The sequence below is a fragment of the Corylus avellana genome, chromosome ca9, assembly GCF_901000735.1.
Source record: "Corylus avellana chromosome ca9, CavTom2PMs-1.0".
Classification (NCBI taxonomy): domain Eukaryota; kingdom Viridiplantae; phylum Streptophyta; class Magnoliopsida; order Fagales; family Betulaceae; genus Corylus; species Corylus avellana.
Genome location: NC_081549.1, coordinates 19921534 through 19948384, shown reverse-complemented (window position 1 = coordinate 19948384; position 26851 = coordinate 19921534). Strand labels below are relative to the sequence as shown.

The 26851-nt window shown below is 33.9% G+C and overlaps 1 protein-coding gene and 3 long non-coding RNA genes across 7 annotated transcripts in view; 1 reads left to right on the top strand and 3 right to left on the bottom strand.

The window, feature by feature from the left end:
- Window positions 1-145: 145 nt before the first annotated feature.
- Window positions 146-2583, bottom strand: LOC132162155 (uncharacterized). The gene is made up of 5 exons (XR_009438206.1): window positions 2475-2583; window positions 2217-2360; window positions 674-739; window positions 565-593; window positions 146-438 (listed from the first exon to the last, which is right to left on the bottom strand). It is a non-coding gene; the product is annotated as an uncharacterized LOC132162155 (long non-coding RNA).
- Window positions 2584-2619: 36 nt separating this feature from the next.
- LOC132162156 (uncharacterized) lies at window positions 2620-4914 on the bottom strand. Of its 4 annotated transcripts, none has more exons than XR_009438207.1 (5): window positions 4684-4914; window positions 4284-4346; window positions 3116-3192; window positions 2892-3005; window positions 2620-2754 (listed from the first exon to the last, which is right to left on the bottom strand). It is a non-coding gene; the product is annotated as an uncharacterized LOC132162156 (long non-coding RNA). The 4 variants fall into 4 exon arrangements; XR_009438208.1 differs by lacking the exon at window positions 4684-4914 and adding an exon at window positions 4442-4674; XR_009438209.1 differs by lacking the exon at window positions 4684-4914 and adding an exon at window positions 4474-4674.
- A 14651-nt stretch (window positions 4915-19565) lies between these two features.
- LOC132162579 (uncharacterized) lies at window positions 19566-21624 on the bottom strand. Its single transcript, XR_009438230.1, has 2 exons — window positions 21555-21624; window positions 19566-19818 (listed from the first exon to the last, which is right to left on the bottom strand). It is a non-coding gene; the product is annotated as an uncharacterized LOC132162579 (long non-coding RNA).
- Window positions 21625-23575: 1951 nt separating this feature from the next.
- Window positions 23576-26851, top strand: part of LOC132162442 (glycine-rich protein 23-like) — a 5966-nt gene continuing 2690 nt past the window's right edge. Inside the window, exons 1-2 of the mRNA XM_059572682.1 lie at window positions 23576-23888; window positions 25340-25639. Coding sequence (XP_059428665.1) covers window positions 23576-23888; window positions 25340-25639 — 613 coding nt within the window. The remainder of the gene's footprint in view (window positions 23889-25339; window positions 25640-26851) is intronic.

Below are 26851 nucleotides of genomic sequence, written 5' to 3'. Positions count from 1 at the left end.
TAGGAAAACGTCAATTTTGATGTTAACAGAGATATAGAGGACAAATTATGGGAAAAAAAAAAAAGACAAATTAAATTTTTTTTAAAAAAAGTATGTTAACAGAGAGATATGGAGGACATTTAATAATTAATAGCAACTAGGCAAAAATAAATGTTAATAGGAACATTAATTAAGTATGAAACCATGCAGCTAATATCGTATTACAGAGATCTGGATTTATATATGAATACTACAAAAAAGGCAAAACATTTAATCCCATGATTTCAAGGATTTCAGTTTCTTAAGATCATGAAAAGTGAAAACTAATTCTGTCTACTTAATTGTTTGTAGCTTTTCCATGCATGAAAGAGTGGGCTCAGCAAGGTATCGCAAGACAAACAACAGCTATTACAACTGCAAGTGCAGTTTTTATACTGTTGCCTCTGGGAGGTGGAGAGACTTTATATGCATAAACAACAAGAGGCTGATCAGTTAATCGCAAGAAATTATAAAAGAAAAAAAAGTACATTTAAAATTAAACATATATTAAGCCAATGAGTAAAAGAAACTGGGAATAGGCAAAACCTTGGTTACTTGGTGGGCCGATCGGAACACTGCATCAAAAATGAAATAATAAATAAATATTGAACAAAGAATTAAACGAAGAAAAGGAATGATCGAGAGTGAGGCTTACATGTGTGGTCTCGGACTCGGATGTACCTTGGGCATGGGACCAGTCAAATTATTATTGGATAAATCACTAGAAAAAAAAGAGAGAAGAAAAAACCTTATCAATATTCAGAAATAAAATTCAAAGTACTGAAGAAGCAGTTAGTTTTAATCTTGTTTGTATAACAGGTATCAATTCTTTTTAGCCAAATGATATGGCATATATTAAACAAAGGTTTTGACCTACAAAGATATCGCAAGAAAGATGACGTAAAAATAGATATATAGATGCTTAGTAGGTCAGATTGTGGATGACTATATTAAACTATAAAGATAAATAGTTTTTGTTATTTGGCATTAAGAACAATAAACAAATTATGTTTTCATTGAGAGAAATCATATATATATATATATATATATATATAATCCCTCTTAGAATAGCCTAGAATTGCAACATGTGAATTGTTGTTTAGAAAATTAAGTATTGAACATGACGTGAAATAATTTATTTGATTGCATTAAATATTGAGCGAAAGATTTTGTTTTATTTTGTATTCATAAGAAGAAGAAAAAAATTGTTATTTTGTATTTAAATACAATAGGTATCACTCAAATATTATTAATGTCTTAATAATCACAATTCAAATATTATATATTTATTTGAATATATTATAATCCCTAGACACACCATAACATGTTGGATCTTGGATTTTTGTTTTGTTATATTTTTTTTGGCATCCAATTCGATCAACGAATTAATTGGCGGCGGCTTATTTGGTTAAAGTTGTTTTCTTTTTTCTTTTTTTTTTTTAATTGAATAAGAAAAAAAATTACAGGAGAGTATTTGGCTAGCTAAGGTTTCAATATGTGAAAAGTACAGAATGTAACGCATTAATTAGAAGCTTTATGCACTTTCTTTTTACCCTGTGTTGTTCTCTACAGCAAAAAGAAAGTTGCGGTTGTTTGAGTTGAAAGGCCAACAAAGAAACTTCTTCCCCTTGGTTGTTTTTATATATTAGTTGTTCATTAGATTGATCATGTTATATATGTAAATTATAAACTATCATTCCATTTATTGATTTTTTTTCTTCCTTCAACACCAGCTTCTATGTTTATTTAAGTGTGATGTACAATTATATTGACAAAATAGTGTTTGGTGCCGTTTGATGTTCAATATTTTGTTTATATTTAAATTGCTAAAGTTGTAACTTTTTTTTTTTTTTTTTTTTTTTTTTTTTTTCTAAGCAGCTAAAGTTGTAACTTGAAAGTCTAAATGTACGTTGTTTTAAAAAATCTAATTAATTGATTGCTATTTTCATCTTACATGCACCATCATCTCTTTTCCATTTTTTTTTCCAATATTATTATTCATATATATATATATATATATATATATATATTAATTTCTCAAGATGTTTCATTGAAAAAATATTTGAATTTAAATCATAATTAAAAAATATACCCGCGAATGACGTGGATTAATTATATGCTAGTGAATCATGCATAAAAGGAGAAAAGCACAGCAAAAAGAACACACACACACATATATATATATATATATTACTTACAGAGACCGAAGGTTTGGCAAGTATGACAGATTACTGGGGACTTGACCAACAAGAAAATTATGTGAAAGATCAAGCATCACAAGTTTCTGGAGCCTCCAGATCCCAGAGGGAATTGATCCGGATATACCAACATTTCTGAGGATCCTGCAAAACAAAATATTATTAGTCTTTCATTGTCTCTCTAGTTCTCCTGAAGAGGCTTACAGAATAGAATATTAACAAATCCAAATAAAGGTTTTCAAAAAGAAATGTACTAACAAAAATTCTAGATTTGTTAAGTTGTCCAAGTGTGGTGAGAGAGTTCCAGCCAAGTTTTGATCTATTATGCTTCTGCACCACAATCACAACTCAGCTGTTAATAAAAAAGAAGTCATTTCCCCACAAAAACAGGTACGATGGACCGGTACTAACATGCTACTCACTGAACCGCCTAAACAAGCAACCCATGCAAAATCACATGGATCGGATTTGGGTATCCAGGTCTTCAGAATTTCTTTGGAATATTGGAAGGAAGACTTGATGTACATCATTTCGTCAACTGCAAAGAAACAAATTCTTTTAAATAACGAGACATGTTTATTCAACCTTTCAGTTATATTAATCTTTGGCCAATAAATTTGCTAAAAAAAACAAAAAATCAAAAAAGTGAAGTAAATAATTATAGGGCGTACGTACCTTCTTCTACGGCAATATTGGAGGTGTTGCCCCCATCATCCACATTCCTACTTGCTATGGTGATGGTTGTCGACACTGCCGCTGACACAGTAGTACTCTTTGAAGGGCGAAAAGCTGTAATCAACGCAGTGTACGTAGATTGTGGGGGGTGAGGAGGAAAATGGTATAATTTAAGTGACTTGAAAATCAAATGCATGTGAGATGAATTAGTGAGAGAAACATACCTGCGGATACAACAATCACACTCCATACGAACAAAGAAACTGATCTTCTTGTCACCCTCTCCATCTATATCTCCGTGCTTGAAAAAAAAAGATTCAAGTTAGTAAGAAATAGAGAATGTATGTGCTTGAAAAGAAGATTGCAGGGAGAGGAAATGTAGGATTCAAGACCAATAAGTTAATATATTGATTCTACAAACATATATATATATATATATAAGTTCAAATATTTTCAGATAGATAATCCCAGCTATAAACATGTTTCAAAGACAAATAATAATAAAACAACAAGAATGGTTCTCATATACAAATATATCAATCTCAGAAGGAAATAAATAATCAGACCCCAGTTTCAAGAAAAAAGGCTTCCAAAAAATAAATATATTCAAAATTGAGACAAACCCACTACAAGTCTACAATGCTTCTGAACTCTGTCTTATAGTTGCAAGTTAAGTTTGAGCCTCTGAGCCCTTTGGTTTCTATAAAAACTCTCTCTATAACTATAAACCTTGACAACCTCAAGAAACATTTATTTATTGTTTAGAGTGTTAAGAGATTGTTGAGAAAATAAATAGAAGCACAACGTTTCACAATAACAACCAACTTAAACCCATTACCATGTTACTAAAGAGAGACAGTACTTGTCTCAATAATTCATCGCCACTTGTCGTAATGATATGCTTGCATCTTAGAAACTCTCATTTTATATATACTAGCTTATACCCGGTGGTTTTTTCTTATTATATATAATTTATTTAAAAAGTTTTTTAAAGATTATCATATAACAAATTTTCTTTTCTTCACTCAATTAATTAACTCATTGGCTTTGAAAAATGAGAAGTATTTATAAGATCATTTTGAACCATATTTTTTTAATTAACACCATAAAGCCTTATATCAAATAAATTTAAAAATTCATAAATTTTAATCCTTATAAATTCAACATATTAAATATTTGCTCCCATAGATATAATTTAAAACTCTATAAAGGAAAAAAAAAAATTATCAAAATGAAAACCTGAATTAATCAATAATAGAAAATGAACAAAGTCACAAAAACCCAAGCAACCATGATCCAACCACAATCTATCATATCACAACAATAATACCACTTTTTATCAATTGAAAAATACTTTTCTTTCTAACATTAAAACTAATATGATTAACGTACCTTTTTTTCAGTAATTAAACTTTCTTCTCATCAACTCAAGACGTCGCTAGAATACTAGAGCACCTAAACACAAAGACAAAAATAGAAAAATGCTCAGGGAAAACAAAAATAGAAGAAGAAAAAAAATCAATAAAAGCACTCAGCAATCATATAGTAACTGTCGTCGGAAAAATGGGACTGATTGATATACTATGAGAAGTCCGGTGAGGTGACCTCAGAGAAAGAATGAACTGTCATTTCCACCATTATCCCCTATTCTGACCCCAAGTAAACAGCAAACCAAAGAAAAGGAAGAGAACTCAAAGGAAAAAAAAAAAAATCTGGAATAGAAGGGGAAAGCGAGTTGCAAAGAAGAGTGTTTTAGAGAAGAGTAAAGAGGATGCGCAAGAAAGTTAAGTACTTTAATCTCAAGCAGTCCAACCAGATTGCCTTTGAGCGCAAAGAGTCAAGCAAAACCTTCACTGAGAAAGAGAGAGAGTGAGTGACGTCTTATCGTTTCTTTGAATGCATCTTTGGTTCGGCAGACAGAAGAGCAGGCGGAAGGTGAGGAAATGGGCGAACCTCGTAGACCAAACCCTCCATGTTAAGCAAAATGTCTCTTTCTCTCTTTCTCTCTCACTCTCCCTCTCTTTCTTTTTTTTTTTGTCTCAAACTCTCACTCTCTCTCTCTCTCTCTCTTCTCTGGTGTCTCAATACCCACTTTTCTTTTTCTTTCATTATTTTTATTTTTATTTTATTATTATTTTTATTTATTTTTTGTTTTTTTGGGTCAACACACCTCATACGGTAGAGATTGCAGTAAATTTGAAAATAATTTAAATATAATTTTATCTTTATTGGGGAAGTAAATTAATTACTAAGAAAAAAATAACTCCAAAATAATCATCTATCATTGAAAAATAATTAAATATTATAAACAATTAATTGGATATGCACTACTTTATTTGGGGTCTTTGAAATAAAGAAAGTATTTATATTGGTTTTTGGATAATGCATATGCCTCTTATCATCAAAAGTAATTATGACTTTTAAAATTATTTTTAAATTTGTGATGAATTATTATTAAATTTTGATTTAATAATAAACTATTTTAAATTTAAAGCAATTTTATAGGGCCCTTTCCTATTCCTTCTATGTGGTAGGGTTAAAACCAACAAATATTTGTTGCTTTCTTGATGTTTCCTCACGTTTTCAACAAAACCTTCTCTTAACAGTATTTTAACAAGGTTTACGGTGATGTTAGTAGATGATATTCGAACAGTTCCTTTTCTATTCATGTCAACATTGCGTATGGAAGTTATTATATCAACAATAGTGGATTCTCGCTGTCACAGCAAGTGGATTCTTGCTGTCCCTTTCTTGAACATCGGACAAAGGTCTAATCTTATGCACACCATGGGCATAGAGAGAGAGAGAGAGAGAGAGGTGAGTGAAGTAAAAATCAGAAAAAATTAGGCATATAAAAGTTCAAATGGCTCGGTCAATCTTATATATATATATATATATATATATATATATATATTGGAAAAAAGTAGTTATTTATACTTAATTATACATGTTTTCTTTTATCATTAAAAAATTTCAAAGCTGCATGGTTTTTAGCAGCTAATGATTAGCTTACTGCTAATCAACAATGTGCGTTACAAAAAAAAAAAAATTAAAAAATTAAAAAAATTGAGCTATTTCATATTTTCTGGAGTGTGTTATAGATATTGATAATACCCACCTAATTGTGATACGGTGGAAAATCCCATAATGGTTGCTATATATCCTAAAGTGGGTGTGTGAAAGATTGAAGCAATTTGTGTTCATATATATGTCTCAATGTATGTAATTATCATTTTTTTTTTTAAGTAAAAAGTTTACAAACCTTATTCAAACAACCACCCCATTGATAATTAGACAAGCAAATTGGAAGCATATACGTGGTGAGGCTTCAGTGGTTGGGATCTAAACAAAATTGGCCAATATGCAATGAAATGGGTCCACTTTGCTTTTCTTTACGGTGGCATGCAAGCGTTTTAGATTGTCATTTGTATACAAGCTAAGAGGGGAAGTTAAGTCAGGTAAGCATGTGGGGGTATAATTGAGAGATTTGAACTTTTTCTATGGACCGGAGACCCAACATTAAAAGAAATGCCACCAATAATTCACACACCAATCGGTAGAAACATGAAACAAGAAATGAAAAGCATTTGAGTGAAATATAATTCCAGAAATGAAAAGGCAAGAGGCAAAAGAAGAGGGTAAAGCCACCAATAATTCACACACGACATTCAAAGAAAATAATGAGAGAGAATCAACACTACTTCTTTAGGGCAAGTAAATTAAGTGGTCTCTCTCTCTCTCAATTATATAGTTTATTGTATGATTCATAGAGCTTTTATTAACCTAGCTTGCTAATACATAATTGTTATAATGAATTTATTATTAATATTTTGAGACCTACAATGGGTCTATTAGCCAAGTGAAAAATGAGCCCAAAACCTTCATGGGGATCCTTTTGTAAAAATTGTTTGGCGGTGCGCGCAACTGCACTGATGGCTTTCATAATGACAATAAACACAATATTCATTACGTTTGCCTTCACAGTCATCATTATTTCTGCAACTGGCGGGTACTGTTATTGGCATTCTTGCCTCAGCTCCTAGCCGGTAGTAAACCTGCATAAATTATTTTAATTGTTAATAAATTTCAAACTCACAATCCTACTTTCTTTCTTTTTTCTTTTTTTTTTTTTTTTTTTTTTTTTTTTTTTCAATTAGGTGCAGTAGAAACCAACCTATCCTATAGTTTTTTAAAGGTCTAGAATTTTTTTTTTTTTTTTTCATAAAAAAAATTTAAATTAAATATGAATACTTAAAAAAAAAAACTACTTCCCCTATACTGTAATTTTTTCATGGCACGAAATCCATATTCGAGTGTTAAATTTGCAAGTAAAATGAGATTGTGAGGAGTGCGAGTTAGTTAACAGTTGCAATGAGCAAAATGATTGCCACAAAAGCCAGCTTGAGCACGAATTTCTTTGTCTTTTTGATGGTGAGCCAACAAGGGTTCCTTCTCGATCTTAAGGATATACAAATTACAAATACTTAGCGTGGGGCTATATATTTATATGCATTAAGGGAAAACATCATTATATATATATATATATATATATATATATATAACTAGCTCTTTGACTATTCTCTTCTTAATTTAAAAGCTCATTAACTTTAACGTTAATTTGGACCATTTGTCTAATAAGAATTGGATCAAAATACATTTTTGAAATGTTCTTAACATGTTCTTACGACCATATTTCCAGAGACTAATTTTGTTTTTCTCTAATTTACTAAATTTTGATCTATTTTTTAAAGAAATTAGGAATTAACCTAACTAATAACATGTTATTAATCGGTTGGGTTTCTGTGTGATATAGGGGGCGCAACTTGACCACTTTAAGTACCGACCTAGCTAATTACTTAATGTCTAATTAAGGATATACAATATTAGTTTGTAAATACTCTTAATTGTATTGCTTTAAAAAGATGAACATCACCACAGTTGGACACTTCTGAGTAGTATTGTATCTGGTAAATTCCCAGCTGGCTGGCGCCATGTTGTTTTGGCCTCTTTCAAGCTCATCCCATGTGCACCAGCAGGTCCAGCACAACTTTATTTCTCTCAAAGCTCTCTCCAGCTGATGCCATGATCATTCCCTTTCTCTCTATAGAAAAGATACCATTTGTTCCTCGGTCTCTTGGCCATGTGATCATGACCATAAATAAACTTGTTTCTGACTTAATTAATTAAGACGAAAAAAGGCTAACAAGTGGGAAGATATATATGGAGCTAGCATTAATACTTGAAGTGGGCACAAGCTTTAGCCTCAGCATGGGGCTTCATGTTGTTTCTGGGTCTCAGATAGGTAGCGCCACCGCCAGTGCAGTTGTAGTACTGCTGTCCTTCCTGGAGTTTGATGATTAATGCTTCAGTACTCTTGCTTCGATCCACACAAATTTTGGATTCATATATATATTTTTTCTTTTCTTCCTTTATTTGACTTAATTATTGCATGCATAATGTTTATGAGGTTAATTCATGAAATCTGCGCCTACTATACACACCATTAGTTTTGGTTGATTTTTTAGAGTAATGTTATATAAACTACACTACGATCCCACTAATATCAATTCAAATATGATAGTAATTGATTTTAATATTTCATTGTACGTGATTATCTCATACATGATTGTGTTCAAATCTGATTTATAAATAGGAACTATTTGTATTATAATTTATTATTAATTAAGCAATAGATGTAACAAAGTGGTGGACGCATGTGTTTATTATTGACCCACCCATAAAATATCTTGTCTCAATTTCTCTTTATATTCCTCTTTATATTTAATTTCATATGGTATTATGAATTTCTTCATATCGATCGTAACAAACTGTGAGTTTCTTTAGAAATAATTCAGGTCGGTTTGAGTTTGTAATTTTAGAAAGTGCAATCAAAACATAATAATTTTAAAATGTGAGATTTAAAAAATAAATTTTTAACAACGCATTTAATTAAGTATCTTGCAAAATCACAATTTAATCTTTCAAATTGTAATTTAATATTTAAAATTATACATAAAGGTCAAAAGGAGCACGTACTCGATCCCATCCGTGTGTGTATATATATATATATTGGATATTGAATGGACATTTGCCCATTCTTTTGAACTTCCAAGACGTTTCATTTTAACAAGACGACAATATTTCCCAGAAAATCAAAAGAATCAGCAACGTATACATGCAAGAAGAGCCATAGAGGAACATGTACATGTACATGTATAATCATTGGTGTGTGGACATAATTAATTTCGTTATAATCGAAGAAACAGTAACATGCATTTCTAGATATGGGCTGTCTTTGCATTCGACGGCGTAAAAAGAAACAATATATATATGTGTCCGTCAGCCAGTGGCAATTCGTGTTTATGTGTCAGGTTTGGATTGTGCATGTTAAGGTATGAGTATAAGAATATATAGATCAAATATAATTCGACTCATTTAATTAAACGGTTCAAACCCTTCAACCATAATCTTTTAATTTTATATTAAATTCTTCATATAATGTTTTCAGGTTATGTAAAAAATTACTAGACATTATGTCTCGTGTCGATATATGGGTATAAGAATATTTAGGTAAATCCTAATTCGACCAAATTAATTAAATTGGTCAAACTTTTCAATCCTAGCCTCACATTTGGTGCAGGGACAGAAACAAAGTTTGGTATGAGTAAGGGCTAAGGACCAAAAATTATAATGGGTATGGGTCAATAGGAAAACATATATATATATATATATATATATATATATATATACCTTATATTATTTTTTTTCCTTGTGTTTGGGTGCATGGCCTACGTACAGGGGCCACCCCATCTCCGTCACAGCCTATCGCGCAAATACACGTACATGCTTATAAATAAGCTTATTATCCAGGTGTTAAACCCACTAGCTAGTGGCCTAAAAGATATATGGCGTTGTTGTTTTCATGAATGCTGCTGCCGAAGGTACTTGAGGATTTAGTGGTAGCACTGGCTTTGATTTCTCTTAAGTAATTAATTCAACTCATAATACATTTATTTGTGTACCGGCTTTAAAGCCAATTCAATTTCTTTCGTTTGAATAAATTTTAAGCTCCAGTACCAAAACGTTTATCTAGATGGCAAATAAACGTACACTGATCGAAATTAGATGAGAAATAGGAGTACTACCATATCATGTTCATTGCTACAGACTATTCCAACTGAAAGTTTGATGGCGATGCATGCAATCTTCTTCTTCTTTTTTATTTTATTTTTTAATTTTTATGTAATCATCATATTCGATCTTGTAATTGTTATATTTGTTACATAATTAAAGAAAAATATTGGTGGATCGAGTAGTTAATGAACATTCTTTTATTATGTTTTCAGAATATTTACTATGCAGGCCAGCAACCAAAGTTTTGAATTTTCAGTGTTTAATATGGTCAATAATTATCATCGTGGATCTGATAACATCCAAAAACGACACCGTGGGGACAGTCTGTCTAGGTGCACACTGCACAGACATTAAAAGAATGGGTATGCACGCGTGAGTGTTCCTTTTGTAAAGGGAATCTAGGGATGGTTGGGCGCAATGGAAAAGCCAAAGTTAAACATACCCATCTCAGGCTTCTGGCCACCAAGTAAGTGGATTCCTGATACCAAGTAAGTACATTCCATTTTAGGAAGAAGCTTCTTACGTGCCTTTCTATGCATAAAAGATTGAAAACGAGATAAGGATCCAAGGGTGCAAAAGGTCATACCCAAATAATTAAGCCCAATATAAAAAATAAAGTTCCGTACACAATCACATGGGATGGGACCAAGTTAAAACTGAAGACAATTATTTGTTTGCGTTATTTATACGTAGGATTGTCATTCTACGCTGGGAAAGGCAACAACAGAATAGAAAGTAGAAACTCCTAAACCCTAAATCAAAAAACTTCAAAACATGAGACTTAAAATACATGGACCTGTCCACTAGCTAACACATGCATGCTGATCTCTGCGGACCTTATGTGGGGGACGACGCTGCCAAATCTACAGCCGTTTCGATTACTACTTCGCCATTCGACACAGCTTACGCCCATGTTCATTTGTTGTTAATTTCTGTGGAAGTACTAGAAATAATTAATATATCAGATGTGGGACATGTACGTAAATTAATATCTTTTTTTATTCTAATTTGCTGATTCTACAATTTCTTGCGCCGATACACAAAGGTCAAGGCATGGGTATAATTATTAATTATCTATTAATTATTCTTATTTTCTGCTCATGTACGAGGTTGTTTGGATTTGATCAACTGCACTGCCTACTTAACTCAACATCGATCATATTTGTAATGCGATATGTATACACACCAATATTTTAAATTCAATCCAATTTAAATCATTCGTTGTTAAAAATGGCTCGCTCGAGTTTTCTTCATATATATATATATAAAGAAAGGAAAAAGACTTTTGAAAGCATTGGATTAATTAGAAAAACAAAGATAATCAACGGATGGTCAATAATTGACCATCTTATATATATGGTTAAAAAGAGAACATAATAAATAATAAATATATATATTCAAGAGAAAAAAAAAATCTACGTTGGCACGTGTGTATATATATAATCATTGACTATTATCAAAAAAATCCCACTCTGTTTGCTTAAATTATCTATATTACATACAATACAGGCACTTTAATTATTACATTTGATTAAGTTGATTTCCATCCGCCGTTTCGAGGCACTGCAATCATCCTTACAATTTAGATTGGCCATTCAATCCCGGCCTCTACCTCGTAAAGCAGGAAAAAAAACTGAAGTATTTTTTTTTTTTTTTTGGGATGTCATGAACACCAAAGACATTTTCTTTTTCAAGCAAATAAATTCATTATTTAAAAAATAATAATAATAATACAAAGAGATCAGAAAGAATAAAGACACAAACAAAATACACTTTCACATAATGGTAAATACTTAAAAACAAAGTGGAACCGAGGATGCAATCTCATCTTTGATTAATTAATTGGAGTTTCACTGTCATAGTGGTGTGGGCTCACCTACATGCATCCTCGATTCCTATATTTGAATTATCTGAAGTGACACCCTTTTTCTGGTTTGTAACCACAAAAAAAATTACGAATTTAATTACAACCGAGCAAAGGAAGTCAATTTTCCAAACAAGAATACACGCAATTCAAAGCTCCATTGGTGGGTACACGCAACCAGAGACAACGACATCTCCCACCAGCCTCTGTCCAAAGCACACATGACACAGCAGTGAACCTAGTGAACCCTCACGCACATATCTTTCTTTCTATTTTAGGAAAGTTCTTCAAAACAAATGTCTTTTCACGTATTAAAAACCGAGAAATGAGTTGGTAGGCGAAAAAGAAAACAGACAGCAACAACAAAGGTCTGTTTCATGTATTTTGAAACCAATTTCATATCAAATAAGCAGGTGAAACACGCGCTTCAACTTCATCTTAAATAATTTAACGTGTGGTTTTATAAATTAGGTGAGAAAGTGTGAAAAAAAATAAACATGTTTCCAAGATATAGGCTATGGGCTGATGACCAAAGAGGATGATCGCCTGATTAGGTACCCCAGGCTCAAACCCAATAGCGATCAAAGGGCTGAATGGATTAGATAATATTATATATACATTTTAACGTCTTGTTTCTTTGCCCGAAATTATGATTTTTGTTCAAAAATCTCCACTTATTCTTATTTTTATTATTTTATTATTTCGAAGGAATCTTATTTATGTTTTTTTTTTTAAATGAAAACTGTCACAAAAATTAAATTTATTTTCGGAAATTTTTTAATTCTTTTGGGTCTGTCCAGAGAAATGCCAAATTGGACCAATATAGCCCTACTAATCTCCTATGACTTGGCCCCAAAAATAATACTAGACTGGCTATTTGACTATTCTCTTCTTAATTTAAAAAGCTCATTAACTTTAGCGTTAATTTGGACCATTTGACTAATGAGAATTGGATCAAAATACATTTTTGAAATGTTCTTAACATGTTCTTACAACCATATTTCCAGAATTTTTTTTTTTTCTCTAATTTACTAAATTTTGAACTATTTTCATAGAAATTAAGAAATAACCTAACTAATAACATGCTATTAATCGGTTAATTAGGTTTCTGTGTGATATAGGGGGCGCAATTTGACCATTTGAAGTACCGACCTAATTACTTAATGTCTAAGGATATACAATATAATTAGTTCTTAAATACTCTTTGTATGGCTTTAAAAAGATGAACATCACCACGTACAGTTGGACACTTCCGAGTACGTAGTAGTGTATCTGGTAAATTCCCAGGCTGGCCCCATGTTGTTTTGGCCTCTTTCAAGCTCATCCCATGTGCACCATCAGGTCCAGCACAGCTTTATTTCTCTCAAAGCTCTCTCCAGCCAGCTGATGCCATGATCAATATTCTCTTTCTCTCTAAAGAAAAGATACCATTTGTTCCTCGGTCTCTTAGCCTTGTGATCATGACCATAAATAAACTTGTTTCCGAATTAATTAATTAAGACGAAAAAGGGTTCACAAGTGGGAAGATATGGAGCATTACTTGAAGTGGGCACAAGCTTTAGCCTCAGCATGGGGCTTCATGTTGTTTCTGGGTCTCATTTGCTGCTGCCTCAGCACCAAACCTCGCCACCAACAAGGCAGTATAGGTAGCGCCACCGCCAGTTGCAGCTGTGATGTTGGCCTTCCTGGAGTTTGATGATCTCAAATTCTCAATGCTTCGACACAAATTTTGGATTCATATATTCTTTTCTTCCTTTATTTGGCTTAATTCTTGCATGCATGATGTTTATATATATACACACTTATCCACCATCTGCTGTTGATAGCGATATATATATATATATATAGGCATGCTTTAGTATCAATAATGATACATTATACTCTTAGTTTCAATTTTATTCTATCTGTATGAAAAATTTATGTGATAGAGCATTAATTAGAGAGTTCTTTAATTTTTCTAATTAATTCCTCCTTGAGAAAAAGGATTTTCAACTCCTATAAAATCATGCTCCTTAATTGGATATAGTGTTTTTTTTTTTAATGAAAAGCTATTCTACTAAAAGTAAAAGAAAACAAAAATGGTGAAGAAAAAATGTTATCAAAACAAAGTTGAAGGTGGCTAATATTGGGGAATCATGAATAAAAAGCATGTATTTGGGCTTTAATCCAATTGGAATATCGCATGGGCCCTCGTTACATGAGACGAACCGTTCTTGTATTTATTTTATTTTATTTTTTTCAATTGCCAAATATAATATTGCAACTGGAAAAGCTAAGCAAGATTTAAGAAAGCCAACGAACTGCATAATTGCAAGACAAGCATATATTATTTCCGGATTATTAATATGGGAGTAGTGATTTTTAGCACACTGGTGTGCTTGAACAGTAAACACGTCTGTGTTAAAATATTATTAAAATAATATTCAAATAGTAAAAAAAATAAAATAAAATAATATTTGAACACCGTGCCAAAAATTACCCATCTTAATATGGTGTCGGTATATAGGTGCTGATCTTATTTATTTGGACAGGTTCAATAGTCGTGTTGCACGTATCATACATATCGTGTTGACCAAAGAAACATAAATTCGGAAATATGAAAAGTCAATTGATATGATCAATCACTGTTCTCTACGTGTCAAGCATACTCTAGTTTGACCAAATAAGAAGAATAAATACTCAAGGCATTTTATCGGTTTATCCAATAAGAACCTCGTAGGATTCATTATTTAAAATTAATTCCCCCGGATATTGATGCATCTTTTCATGTGGGTCTTACCTTGTATCACGGAAATTACACGAATTTGAAGCACAAACAATATTATATAAGGAGACGCATAGAGAGAATTGTGCCTGTTTGGTCGATGTACTCTTTCAAGTAATGGGCTGTCTTTGCAACCGAGGGCGTAAGAAGAAAGGAAAACCTCCAACGGCTGCTATCCATAGAAGAGGTAATCGTTCGAGCACCCAAGCTTCTCAAGTTGGGGCTGCTGATGGTATGGCAGCCGGCTCAAGAGACGGTGACATGGTTGTTATGACCAATTATGGTGCTGCTGTGCTAGCCGCTACAGCTATTTCAGCCACAGCTGATTCGGCAACATTTGTTAGTGACGGTGGTGGTGGTGGTGGTGGAGGTTGTGGTGGTGCTGGGGGAGGGGGAGGAGGAAGTTGTGGCGGCGGCGGTGGCGGAGGTTGAGGTGGTGGTGACTCTGGTGGTTGCAGACAAGCATCAAGCATATCGATTCATGTTGCACCAATTACTTTGTAAAGCTGAAACTTACAAGAACTTATGCATTCCATGGATTTTTCTTTTTTTTAGTCATAACTCATGATGTATATATCTGCGTTAATCTTCAATCAAATGATAGTCTTATTACGTTCTCAATTTGAATTTTATTTGATTTCAATGACCATTTATGTGAGAGATCGAGAAATAGAGGTGCATGCTTCATAAATAAGGGGCACGCAGAATTAATTTGGATGATGATCAATTGATCATATAGGGTTTTAACTATATATATATGGATGAATCAATCTATATTTTATTGTTAAGATATTACTGTTAGAACAAACACTACACTTTCAATTGATAAGTATCGTGTAGAGAGTAAGAAGCAAAATGTGACAATTTCAATTGTTGTTCATTGTTTCGTTTGTCAGCGGATGGTTTTGACATCATCCATATGTTTATGTGTGGAGTCCGTAAGATTAATTATTTTTCCCTCTTTTCTTTTATTTTTTTGTTGAATAAGCAAAACTCAAACCGATAAATATATATATATATATATTAAAAAAAAAAAAAAAAACCAATTAATATTATTGCCTGATCGATTCTAAATAATACTCTACCACTGGCACCGCATAACTCTTTATTTTTTGTTTTAAATACTATTTTATTATATTACGTTACTGTCTATAACAAGGGGGAAGGAACGTACGTACGTACAAGCAAGAAATTTTTTCTGTTCCCAACCATGTTAATTAGGCTTAAGTTTCTGTAGAAATATATGGTGGAATAATATGAAAGAGAGAAGAGAAAATGGACGCGAAAAGAAAATGATGGGCTAGCTACATGAGGTGGCCTTGACTTTGGTGGTTGACTGGTTGTAGACAAGAAATAAGAATGGCTTCATATTACACCGAGTACTTCTGATTTTTTTTTTAAAGCATTAATGATGAGCATTCTGTTAAGGAAGAGCAGCAGCATATCGCGCGTATTTGTAATTTCGTCCGGATGGGAATTGCATACCCTCAATTTTTTTTATTAATATTAATGGTGAGTATTTCCAAAACAGACCGTGTACGACTTCAACCCTCAATTTTTATATTTTCTCACATGTCAACAAAGAAAAACCTGTTGGCCTCTTGAAATGAACTCTGAAAAATTCAACGGAAACAAGGTTTTTCCATGCTTCAAGCAACTAAGCTTCTGAGCAGCATCCTGATCTGTTGCATGCACCGTTGGTCAAATATTTCAACGCGGAGAATGTTTGAAGTTTTCAATAAAATTTCGTTTAAAAGTCAGACAATTCCTTTCTATAAAAGTAGGGACGGAGCCAGGAAATTTTATGGACGGGGGCCAGCCAAATTTTTTTTTCGGTTCTTTAAAATTTTTTTATGAAAAAAAATTATTTTGGTTGTTTTTTATGAAGTAAAGACTACTGTAAGGGCCAAAAAAAGTGAACATTTAAAAGTAAGGGCCAAAAATAAAAAAACTTAGTGGGTATGGGCCAACAAAATTAAAAATAGGGCCAATTTTTTTTTTTTGGAGGGGGCTAAATAACTAAAATTAAAACTTTAATTTTACTTTTTTAATTTTTTAATTAATTTTTTTACTTATAATTTTTTTTTTCCTTATTTTGGGGGGGACCATTGGCCACCCTGGTCCCCCCCTCCCTCCGTCTCTGAATAATAAAAGGAAAGCTGTGAAGAACTTATTTCATTGTCTTGTATAAAACATACGGAGAGGAAGATGAATAACGCCATTCCCTTTGTTGTTTTTGCATCCATAGTCGTTGTAATTGTTCTTTTGATTCTCTTCTGTCAAGGACGTAGCAGGGTCGGAGGTGCTGGTGGAAAGAATGGTGCTGGCGGTTTTGGAGGAGGCGGAGAACGCATAGGCGGTGGTGGAGGCGGAAAACGCATAGGCGGTGGTGGAGGCGGAGAACGCATAGGCGGTAGTGGTGGGGGCGATATTGAAACTGGAGGAGATTTTGGAGGACTTGGAGGTTGGGATGTTGGTGGAGGAGGTGGAGGAGGAGGTATTAGTGGTGGTGGTGGTGGTGGTGGCGGCGGGGTGGCGGTGGTATGTGGTATGCAAGGCGGTGGCTGCGGTTGAGGTGGTGGAGGGGGAGGAGGGGGAGGAGACTAGGTGGTGGCTGTCGACATGAAGATGTTTTGGGTATAGGTAGCTTTTCCTCTGTTTGTTTTGGGCTTGAGTGAGATAATTAAGTAATTAACCACCATTACGGGCAGATTATAAAAATATATGTACTGTGAGTCTTTCCTATTGTTGTATTTACTGTTTACAACATAAAAATAAACAATAAGCAATAAATCATATATGCATTGTTTCCAATTCATCCAAGGATAACATGACAAAAAGTAATGTCAATGAAATCCAATTTCCTGGTGTGTGCCAATTATCAATCCTCCCTGACAAATTCAATCCTCAAACACTTTGATATGCCATACACCGACTATACTGATGTAAAAACACTTTGATATGCCATACACTTTGATATGCCAGGAAATTTCCTGCTAATACAAGTCTGCCAAGACACTAACCACAGTTGGTGGCAGTCCCAACAGTATACCTTGGTCGATCCCCTTATCAACAATTGTAATAGAAAAAGACAACCTCTTTCCAACAATCCATTTGCATCAAGGGGAATGAAGGAATAATGAGAAATGTCTATGGAATTAACTTAAAACAATCCAAAATATTCTGCCTTACCACTCTACCTCTATCTGATGCTTAACTTACATTCCCTCAAGCAATTCATCAAACAGAAAAAGTGCAACCCACAAACAACACAGATCTCGTTTCCATCAAAATTACCTCACTCTGGCATAGAATAAAAGATTCAATTCCAGTGAATTCCCAGTTACTGATCTCATCTCTTCCTAGAGTAATAAAAGGGTAAACTTCGAAATATTCCAAATATCATGCTAGAAAAGATATCCCTAGGCAGATGCAGCAAGGTTATGTGGCCCATTTGTAGAAATATTTCTACACAAAATAACAAATGAATAAAAACAAATTCATCATATTCTAGCTGTTATTTACAGATCAAGCTGTTATTTCTCATACAACAGTACTGCTGTTATTATGGGTCAATCCAGATTCTTCTCTGTACTGCTGTTATTTGGGCATGCAATTTTCTAGTTAAAAGTACATATTCTAGATACATATTCTAGTTAATCAATTCTAACACTCTCTCTCTGGTTTCCGGGAAGGCCAAGGAAAAAGAAAAATCATTCATTTCACAAGCTCGTATACCGAAAAGACCATAAAAGACCGGAATCCGAGTCTTTTCTCGGCAGCCAAACAAAGCATAACTCGAAACAACAACAAGAAGAAAAGTAGGCCTTGAGGGGAAAGAGAACAGAGGATCTAAAAATTTCCTGTACACGAGAATCAAGCCAAGAGCCAAGAGCCACAGAAAATCAGAAGGAAATAAAAACCCATTCGGTTGAGGTTCATCTCAAAATCAGCAAAAGAAAGAGAAAGATGAGAGTATCTGCGTTGGGCTTGAAGAGTGAAGCTCGGCCGAGAGAGAGATGAGCGGTGCAGGTGAAGGAGAATCAGCAGCTGTGCGCGAAGGAGAAGGTGAAGGTGAAGGTGAAGGAGAGTGCGCGAAGGTGAGGAGTCGGGAGGGGTGTTTGGTTTTTTTTTTTGTAATCAGGAGAGTGTCGGGATTTTTTTTGATTGGGCAGGGAAAATGGTTTACGAATTTAAAAAGTGTAAACCATTTTCCCTAGAAATGTAAAGGTTTTTTGGTCAAACCGAAAATGATTTCGGTTTGACCACCATTTTACGGCGTAGTAAACACCGTAAAATGTGGAAAATATTTTCTGAAAATCATTTTACGTCGAAGTAAACGGAGCCTTAGGCTCCGTTTACTTCGACGTAAAATGGTTTCTGTCGAAAAATATTTTCAGGGAAGTCATTTTTCCTGAAAATATTTTCCACCGAAAACATTTTACTGTGTTTACTTCGCGCACGGAAAATCAATTTTTTTTAAAAATATTTTCAAAAACAAATTTTAATTTTTTTAATTTTTAAAAATATTTTTTAAAAAACTATTAATATAAAAAACTATTAATTTTTATATTAGCTATTCAACTGTACTGAAAATCAATTTTTTTATTTTATTTTTAAATATTTTATACTAACCTATAAATATAATTTTTATTCAAAATATAAAAATATTAATATAAAATAATTTATGTTTGATTGTTAAAATTCGACAAAAACAATCAACCTATCTGAGAATATTTTTTGATTTTCTATTTTTTCAGAAAAAAAAAAAATAGAAAAAGTATTTTGAAAGTACTGTATCTAAAAATGTCCATACATCAATATTACGAATATTCCACATCTAGGAAGATTGATATATATGAAAGGGCAAGTACGTTAAAAAAAAAAAAAAAAAAAAAAAAAAAAAACCATGAATTCTAAAATTCAACCATAAATATTACAATATTTTGGCCAAAGAACTACCATCCAAGTTCATTAGTATCTTACTACATATCGATAATACACAAATTCTAATTTCCATGGTTTTTGAAGAAGTTGTCAAACCAAAACTTTCTAAGTTTAGCATTCTTTACTAGAAATCTTCTTGCAAGCTTCTCATCTCCATTCAAATGGTCGAATGCAGTTGCAAGCATAAACTCATCGTACCCTTCCACCTTCATCACTTCCTGATACAAACAACATAAAAATAAGCAATAAGCAATAAATCATATATGCATTGTTTCCGATTCATCCAAGGATAACATGACAAAAAGTAATGTCAACGAAATCCAATTTCCTGGTGTGTGCCAATTATCAATCCTCCCTGACAAATTCAATCCTCAAACACTTTGATATGCCATACACCGACTATACTGATGTAAAAACAAGGAAATTTCCTGCTAATACAAGTAGCTGCCAAGACACTAACCACAATTGGTGGCAGTCCCAACAGTATACCTTGGTCGATCCCCTTATCAACAATTGTAATAGAAAAAGACAACCTCTTTCCAACAATCCATTTGCATCAAGGGGAATGAAGGAATAATGGGAAATGTCTATGGAATTAACTTAAAACAATCCAAAATATTCTGCCTTACCACTCTACCTCTATCTGATGCTTAACTTACATTCCCTCAAGCAATTCATCAAACAGAAAAAGTGCAACCCACAAACAACACAGATCTCGTTTCCATCAAAATTACCTCACTCGTACATACCAGCCTAGTGGAAGGCTTCACTCCCTCATATATATATATATATATATATATATATATATATATATATATATATATATATATCCCGGATGCACTACTATGCCCAGGTAGATTCTCTTATCTCTTTTTACTATGCCAGAAATGTGTTGGTTTTTGATATCAACACATTTCCCCTCCGTTAATAGGGAGGCAGAGACAACAAAATCGACAAAAGTGAATGAAAACCACAAAATCACACCTTTCTCTCTTTTTCTCCCACCCACAAGTTTCATAATTTCTTTTGCCACAGTGGGTACGTACTTGAAATGGAATTCAATTACATTACAAAAAGATCATATTTTTTATTGGGTTTGTTTCATCAGAAACTCATTCAAGTTTCGATACCCATTTCACCAAAACATCTCAAACCCCAGGAAGTCAAAGCCTTTAATCCATGGGGGTAACTATTGCGTAACTACGAAAATATAAAGAGAATAGCAGAATATGGGAAAATTGAGACAAAAGAATTTACTTGTAGTTCGGTTGTTAGACACATCAAAGATACAACAGTACTGCTGTTATTATGGGTCAATCCAGATTCTTCTCTGTACTGCTGTTATTTGGGCATGCAATTTTCTAGTTAAAAGTACATATTCTAGATACATATTCTAGTTAATCAATTCTAACACTCTCTCTCTGGTTTCCGGGAAGGCCAAGGAAAAAGAAAAATCATTCATTTCACAAGCTCGTATACCGAAAAGACCATAAAAGACCGGAATCCGAGTCTTTTCTCGGCAGCCAAACAAAGCATAACTCGAAACAACAACAAGAAGAAAAGTAGGCCTTGAGGGGAAAGAGAACAGAGGATCTAAATTTCCTGTACACGAGAATCAAGCCAAGAGCCACAGAAAATCAGAAGGAAATAAAAACCCATTCGGTTGAGGTTCATCTCAAAATCAGAACTTCCAAGAATCAACAATCAAAAACAACCCATAACAACAAAGATCATAGAAGTTCTCATTTTCCAAAATCCACACCCTAGACCCAAAACCTAAATCGCAAATCTGATACATTAATAGGGAAAGAAACCAAAATCAAAATCGCTCCATGATTTCCAGTTGTCCAACAGAGAAAGAAACCAAAATCAAACGAAAATTACCAAGAGAAATTCGTAGATTTGAATCACTCCATACATATGGTTCAACAAAGAAAGAGAAAGATGAGAGTACCTGCGTCGGGCTTGAAGAGTGAAGCTCGGCCGAGAGAGAGATGAGCGGTGCAGGTGAAGGAGAATCAGCAGCTATGCGTGAAGGAGAAGGTGAAGGTGAAGGTGAAGGAGAGTGCGCGAAGGTGAGGAGTCGGGAGGGGTGTTTGGTTTTTTTTTTTGTAATCAGGAGAGTGTCGGGATTTTTTTTGATTAGGCAGGGAAAATGGTTTACAAATTTAAAAAGTGTAAACCATTTTCCCTAGAAATGTAAAGGTTTTTTGGTCAAACCGAAAATGATTTCGGTTTGACCACCATTTTACGGCGTAGTAAACACCGTAAAATACGGAAAATATTTTCTGGAAATCATTTTACGTCGAAGTAAACGGAGCCTAAGAAATAACCTAACTAATAACGTGCTATTAATCGGTTAATTAGGTTTCTGTGTGATATAGGGGGCGCAATTTGACCATTTGAAGTACCATCCTAGCTAATTACTTAATGTCTAAGGATATACAATATAATTAGTTTTTAAATACTCTTTGTATGGCTTTAAAAAGATGAACATCACCACGTACAGTTGGACACTTCCGAGTAGTAGTGTATCTGGTAAATTCCCAGACTGGCCCCATGTTGTTTTGGCCTCTTTCAAGCTCATCCCATGTGCACCATCAGGTCCAGCACAGCTTTATTTCTCTCAAAGCTCTCTCCAGCCAGCTGATGCCATGATCAATATTCTCTTTCTCTCTAAAGAAAAGATACCATTTGTTCCTCGGTCTCTTAGCCTTGTGATCATGACCATAAATAAACTTGTTTCCGAATTAATTAATTAAGACGAAAAAGGGTTCACAAGTGGGAAGATATGGAGCATTACTTGAAGTGGGCACAAGCCTTAGCCTCAGCATGGGGCTTCATGTTGTTTCTGGGTCTCATTTGCTGCTGCCTCAGCACCAAACCTCGCCACCAACAAGGCAGTATAGGTAGCGCCACCGCCAGTTGCAGCTGTGATGTTGACCTTCCTGGAGTTTGATGATCTCAATGCTTCGACACAAATTTTTGATTCATATATTCTTTTCTTCCTTTATTTGGCTTAATTCTTGCATGCATGATGTTTATATATATACACACTTATCCATCATCTGCTGTTGATGGCGATATATATATAGGCATGCTTTAGTATCAATAATGATACATTATACTCTTAGTTTCAATTTTATTCTATCTGTATGAAAAATATATGTGATAGAGCATTAATTAGAGAGTTCTTTAATTTTTCTAATCAATTCCTCCTTGAGAAAAAGGATTTTCAACTCCTATAAAATCATGCTCCTTAATTGGATATAGTGTTTTTTTTATTTTTATGAAAAGCTATTCTACTAAAAGTAAAAGAAAACAAAAATGGTGAAGAAAAAATGTTATCAAAACAAAGTTGAAGGTGGCTAATATTGGGGAGTCATGAATAAAAAGCATGTATTTGGGCTTTAATCCAATTGGAATGTCGCATGGGCCTTCGTTACATGAGATGAACCGTTCTTGTATTTATTTTATTTTTTTCAATTGCCAAATATAATATTGCAACTAGAAAAGCTAAGAAAGATTTAAGAAAGCCAACGAACTACATAATTGCAAGACAGGCATATATTATTTCCGGATTATTAATATGGTGTCGGTAGGTCTGATCTTATTTATTTGGACAGGTTCAATAGTCGTATTGCACGTATCATACATATCGTGTTGACCAAAGAAACATAAATTCGGAAATCTGAAAAGTCAATTGATATGATCAATCACTGTTCTTACGTGTCAAGCATACTCTAGTTTGACCAAATAAGAAGAATAAATACTCAAGGCATTTTATCGGTTTATCCAGTAAGAACCTCGTAGGATTCATTATTTAAAATTAATTCCCCCGGATATTGATGCATCTTTTCATGTGGATCTTACCTTGTATCACGGAAATTACACGAATTTGAAGCACAAACAATATTATATAAGGAGAGGCATAGAGAGAATTGTGCCTGTTTGGTCGATCTACTCTTTCAAGTAATGGGCTGTCTTTGCAACCGAGGGCGTAAGAAGAAAGGAAAACCTCCAATGGCTGCTATCCATAGAAGAGGTAATCGTTCAAGCACCCAAGCATCTCAAGGTGGGGCTGCTGATGGTATGGCAGCCGGCTCAAGAGACGGTGACATGGTTGTTATGACCAATTATGGTGCTGCTGTGCTAGCAGCTACAGCTATTTCAGCGACAGCTGATTCGGCAACATTTGTTAGTGACGGTGGTGGTGGTGGTGGAGGTTGTGGTGGTGCTGGGTGCGGGGGAGGAGGAGGTTGTGGCGGCGGCGGCGGCGGTGGCGGAGGTTGAGGTGGTGGTGACTTTGGTGGTTGCAGACAAGCATCAAGCATTTCGATTCATGTTACACCAATTACATTGTAAAGCAGAAACTTACAACAACTTATGCATTCCATGGATTTTTTTGTTTTTTTTTAGTCATGACTCATGATGTATATATCTGCGTTAATCTTCAATCAAATGATAGTCTTATTACGTTCTCAATTTGAATTTTATTTGATTTCAATGACCATTTATGTGAGAGATCGAGAAATAGAGGTGCATGCTTCATAAATTAATAAGGGGCACGCAGAATTAATTTGGATGATGATCAATTGATCATATAGGGTTTTAACTATATATATGGATGAATCAATCTATATTTTATTGTTAAGATATTAGTACTGTTAGAACAAACACTACACTTTCAATTGATAAGTATCGTGTAGAGAGTAAGAAGCAAAATGTGACAATTTCAATTGTTGTTCATTGTTTCGTTTGTCAGCGGATGGTTTTGACATCATCCATATGTTTATGTGTGGAGTCCGTAAGATTAATTATTTTTCCCTCTTTTCTTTTATTTTTTTGTTGAATAAGCAAAACTCAAACCGATATATATATATATATTAAAAAAAAAAAACCAATTAATATTATTGCCTGATCGATTCTAAATAATACTCTACCACGTACTGGCACCGCATAACTCTTTATTTTTTGTTTTAAATACTATTTTATTATATTACGTTACTGTCTATAACAAGGGGGAACGTACGTACAAGCAAGAAATTTTTTCTGTGCCCAACCATGTTAATTAGGCTTAAGTTTCTGTAGAAATATATGGTGGAATAATATGAAAGAGAGAAGAGAAAATGGACGCGAAAAGAAAATGATGGGCTAGCTACATGAGGTGGCCTTGACTTTGGTGGTTGACTGGTTGTAGACAAGAAATAAGAATGGCTTCATATTACACCGAGTACTTCTGATATTTTTTTTAAAGCATTAATGATGAGCATTCTGTTAAGGAAGAGCAGCAGCATATCGCGCGTATTTGTAATTTCGTCCGGATGGGAATTGCATACCCTCAATTTTTTTTTATTAATATTAATGGTGAGTATTTCCAAAACAGACCGTGTACGACTTCAACCCTCAATTTTTATATTTTCTCACATGTCAACAAAGAAAAACCTGTTGGCCTCTTGAAATGAACTCTGAAAAATTCAACGGAAACAAGGTTTTTCCATGCTTCAAGCAACCCTAAGCTTCTGAGCAGCATCCTGATCTGTTGCATGCACCGTAGGTCAAATATTTCAACGCGGAGAATGTTTGAAGTTTTCAATAAAATTTCGTTTAAAAGTCAGGCAATTCCTTTACTATAAAAGGAAAGCTGTGAAGAACTTATTTCATTGTCTTGTATAAAACATACGGAGAGGAAGATGAATAACGCCATTATAATTGTTCCCTTTGTTGTTTTTGCATCAGTAGTCGTTGTAATTGTTCTTTTGAATCTCTTCTGTGGAGGACGTAGCAGGGTCGGAGGTGCTGGTGGAAAGAATGGTGCTGGCGGTTTTGGAGGAGGTGGAGAAGGCATAGGCGGTGGTGATGATGATGGTGGTGGTGGTGGGGGCGATATTGAAACTGGAGGAGATTTTGGAGGAGGTGGAGGTTGGGACGGTGGTGGAGGAGGTGGAGGTTGGGATGGTGGTGGAGGAGGAGGTATTAGTGGTGGTGGCGGAGGAGATTTTGGTGGTGGTGGTGGTGGCGGCGGTGGCTGCGGTGGAGGTGGTGGAGGGGGGGGAGGGGGAGGAGTCTAGGTGGTCGCCGTCGACATGAAGATGTTTTGGGTATAGGTAGCTTTCCCTCTGTTTGTTTTGGGCTTGAGTGAGATAATTAAGTAATTAACCACCATTACGGGCAGATTATAAAAATATATGTACTGCGAGTCTTTCCTACTGTTGTATTTACTGTTTATAAAATTCTCTTGATTCTTTTATTGTATAATTGTATTTACCATTACTTTATAAATGAATTGATTTTTAATTTAAAGGTGCTGTTATTTCACGATTTAGGCTGAAGCTTTCGCCTTAATTACTTCCTGTCAACTGGATATGGATGATTTTTTATTTTTTATTTTTTTCTTTTTCTGAGCACTGAAAAAAAAAAAAAAAAAGAAAGAAAGAAAGAAAGATAATCGATGCAGCATAAATTAACTTCCATTCACAATAGTAAAATTAAAAAATAATAATAATAAATGGATACAAGATAGAGAAGAAAATTCTTGTAGAGATCAAGTTTTTTTCTTTTTGCTAGTGAAAGGATATTTGGATTAAGATCTTCTCTAATTACGTTATTTGAATTTCACAAAAAAATTGGTAGCTTAGTAGAGAGGAGTTATGAGACCCACCAGCAAATACTGAACCACATAGCTTTTTCTCTTAAATTATCCAAATTAATTCTTATGAAATTGGGACCTTTTAATTGTAGTGGATCTTGATCGGAAAGGATTCCCTTTTTTTATTTTATTTTTCTTTCATGAACTTTCTCATGAAATTTGTTAGAAATACATTTCACCACAGCTATCTAAGTGTTTTCTTATCTCTTGATTGGTCATGCTTTTTTGTTCTCCTTCGTACACCTCCCAATCCATTTTTAATTATCATAAGCTAGCGGACATATTCTTTCAAGTGCGAGTAGAACTTCCCCATACAAGCCTGAGATCGGTGACCAATCTTGGAACACTAGTGTTTTTTTTTTTTTTTTTTTTCTTTAAATGCTAAATTTGTTAATTTTTAATAATTATGTCCTGAGTTTGGTCCATAGATAATACTTAACTTTTCCCATTGATTAAGAAATTTACCCAAAGATCTCAAATAACATGTAGAGGTAGAATTGTACAAACGAGTGGTTATTAACCATTACTAACTGTTAACCTCTAACCGTGCTATCTGTGTAACCGATTTCATTTTAGTATAGGGTTTCATCTTTAATTTAGTT